This window comes from Octopus bimaculoides, chromosome 10 (assembly GCF_001194135.2).
Source record: "Octopus bimaculoides isolate UCB-OBI-ISO-001 chromosome 10, ASM119413v2, whole genome shotgun sequence".
Taxonomy (NCBI): domain Eukaryota; kingdom Metazoa; phylum Mollusca; class Cephalopoda; order Octopoda; family Octopodidae; genus Octopus; species Octopus bimaculoides.
In genome coordinates this window covers 93,580,484-93,583,718 of record NC_068990.1, presented here as the reverse complement: position 1 = coordinate 93,583,718, position 3,235 = coordinate 93,580,484, and the positions used below count along the sequence as shown (strand labels likewise).

General features: G+C 36.2%; 1 protein-coding gene across 1 annotated transcript in view; it reads left to right on the top strand.

The window, feature by feature from the left end:
* Window positions 1-563: 563 nt before the first annotated feature.
* The window catches only part of LOC128248940 (HHIP-like protein 1), a 38,742-nt gene continuing 36,070 nt past the window's right edge, over window positions 564-3,235 (top strand). Inside the window, exon 1 of the mRNA XM_052971381.1 lies at window positions 564-2,026. Within this exon, the coding sequence (XP_052827341.1) occupies window positions 1,073-2,026 (954 nt within the window). The 5' untranslated portion in view covers window positions 564-1,072. The remainder of the gene's footprint in view (window positions 2,027-3,235) is intronic.

The window sequence follows — 3,235 nt, the reverse complement described above, 5'->3', positions numbered from 1 at the left end:
TTTTACATCAAACCCTCACAGCTTGACACTGTTTTCCACTTTCTGTGCCTTTCTTTCTTTCTTGCCCCTCAGCTCATTAGTTACAGGTCGTGGCATGGAATTACTTTCTCTAAGCCCAGCCCATCAATTTTTAGTACAAATCTACCACCACCACCACCACCACCACCACTACTACTACTACTACTTACAAAAACAAGAACAACATCATTATCATCATCATCATCAATAATAATAATAATAATAATAATAATAATGATTTCTTTCATAACAGTATTAAAGAACAAGACTGACTTAACTACGTCATGTATCATAAAACCAAATTATTTACGAATATATTTTTTTAAAATAAATTTGCAAGTTTGTTTTTAATGGAAATTTTCAGAGAATGTATGAAATTTTTTATCCGGTGGTGAGGTAAACACGCCTTTACAACCAATCAGTGTGTCTGAGCTATTAAATTTCCTATTGAAACTTGTGTCGGCCTCTCCGGAACAAAACCAAGTCCCTCCCACATATGAACGTGCTAACTTTGCATTTTGTGTTGCTAAATTTTAAATTTAAACCATTCAAATCTAATCTTTAGTCATTCATGCACCAAACTATTTCTAAACTACGGCAATACGACTCCAGTTGTTCATATACGGATCATATTTCAAGAATTTTTCACTATTCAGCTTTTGATATTCTTTGACAGCATTTTTACTCGTGCTGGAAATCCACCCTGATAACTTTAGTCGTATTTAAATTGGACTTTGATAACATAGTTTTTCTTTTTCTTTTCTGTTCTGTTCTATTTATACGCTTTGTGTTCCGCAATCACTGTTTTTTGCTTTCTAGTAATGTAATCAGAGGGAAAAAGAGAGAGAGTTTATCACACACATTTAACGAGATATATTCTTACATAACCTAAAACGGAAAGTGCTAACACTGTTATGAATGCCAAGAAAACATTCGGCTCGATGAATCACTGATCCTGGCAAAACATTTCAATTGTTTCTTAAAAGTTTTGTTTTATTTTATGAATTCAAAGAAAGAAAAATAGAAAAAAAATAGAAAAAAAAAAGCATCAACGATGCAGTTCAGCAAATTGTGGGTTTTAATAATTACAGCAATATCTTCCACTCGTGTCATTGTGAAATGCCATCCTCAGTGCTTAGACTTTAAACCACCGTTTCAATCGAATACCTTGGAATTTTGCTCGCAATATAGAGACTTCGGTTGCTGTACCAAACAACAAGAGGATGTTATATTTCAAAGGTATGAATACGTCAAGACTCAACTTTCAGAGACTCTTCTTCAAACATGTGAGCCCTATCTACGAGAACTGTTGTGTCAACCTTGCTCCCCTTATGCTGCTCATATTTATAGCGCTGAGCAGACGATGCATGCCAGTACTTTCCCCGGATTATGTTCTAATTATTGTTCAGAATTCTACACCAAATGCAAAGATTTGGCTAAATATATAACGAGTGATCAAGAAATTCTTGGCACTTTGAATTCCAAAGAAAATTTTTGTTTGGTTGTTCAACTGACGGATACAGACTACTGCTACCCCAATCTTTTAAAAAATGAACACCTCAACTTCAACATATCTATTCAACAAATTACGAAAGAAGGATGTATGTGTGTCGAACAGTTTGCATGGGACTTGAGGAGTCCTGTCGTCGCAAGACATGCCGGCGACGGTAGTGGTCGCTTGTTTGTGGCCGAACAACGCGGAGTTATTTACATTTATTACAGAAACAAAACAAGAGAGCAAAAGGCTTTTCTTGATATCAAGGACCGGGTCCTTTATAGTAGTTACAGGATGGACGAAAGAGGATTTCTAGGGCTTGCTTTCCATCCTAACTTTGCTGTAAATCGAAAATTTTATACGTATTATTCAGCTAAACTCGGCAGACGCAAAGAGTGCATCAGGATTAGTGAATTTAAAGCATCCCGAAAAAACCGAAATAGGGCCAGTCGCAAAACTGAAAGGATTTTATTACAAGTGGAACAGCCATTCTCAAACCACAACGGCGGTGAGGTTTGCATCACTCTTCCTCTTCATTTTTTATTTAAATCTTAATTTTTGAAATTTATTTCATGTCGTTTATGCTATGGTACTTTACATCGTATCATTTTATGTCTGAAAGTTACACAAATCATTGTTTTCAAAATAGGTACAAAGCTACACATTCTGTGGGAAAATCTTGCTGAATAGATTCACCCCAGTTCTTAAACGGTACTTGTTTTATTCAGCCTGGAAAAAATGAAGGGCTCTGTTGCCCCGTCACACTCCGTCATGACTAGAACTCAGACCGTAAAGAGTCATAGCTTTATGACTCACTCGACCGATTCTTATGACCTTTTTTTTTTTTTTTTACATTGAAAGCTTATAAAATTATATTAATACTTATATTGGCTAAAACCGGTATCATTGTTATTGCTGGTAGAAGCGTTAGCGTGACGGACAAAATGTTTAGCGACAAATTATTCCATATTCACGTTCTGAGTTCAAATCCCGCTGAGGTCGACTTTCCTTTCATTCTTTCGGAGTCGATAACATAAGTACCAATTGAACACGGAGGATGTTATGATTGATACTAACCGCGCCCCCATAAGATTTCAGGCCTTGTGCTTATAGTAGAAAGATGATTATTTTATCATTCCTGATGCATAATTAATTATTTTCATATTCGTTATCACCGTAATTTTCGTCATCATCCTTCTCATCAACATCGACATCATCGTCGTCTATGGTTTACTATTCAGAATTTAAGAAATACGGAGTGCGACAAAAACAACCCTGTCACCTTTCACCGGTTAACAAACGTTTCAAAAGTAAACGCACGATGTACACCGGTCCAAATCATAATGGTCACTAAAAAAGACGAAGTGACCATTATCATCGATGTAACTCTATTCGCGCCTCATCAATAGCTATGGGAAATATAGCTGGTTTCTTGTCGCATCTTGTACAGCAAGGGCTCCTTTTTGTTCATTGACGAGAATTACGTACACCTTTTAAAAAAACATGCACAAAAATAGCCAAAGTTAACAAAAGTTTTATTAATGTTAAACCGGGGTGAATGGTCTTCATCTGAAAATGTACCTGACGGACGTAATAGGTGTGGAGGATCTAAGAAAAGACTCGAACCTTTGTCAGCCGGGCTAATCAGAAATGTGTATTTGTTATCCCTTGAATGAGCTTAAGTGACTGTCCACCTTTTGAGCCACACAAATATATATATAT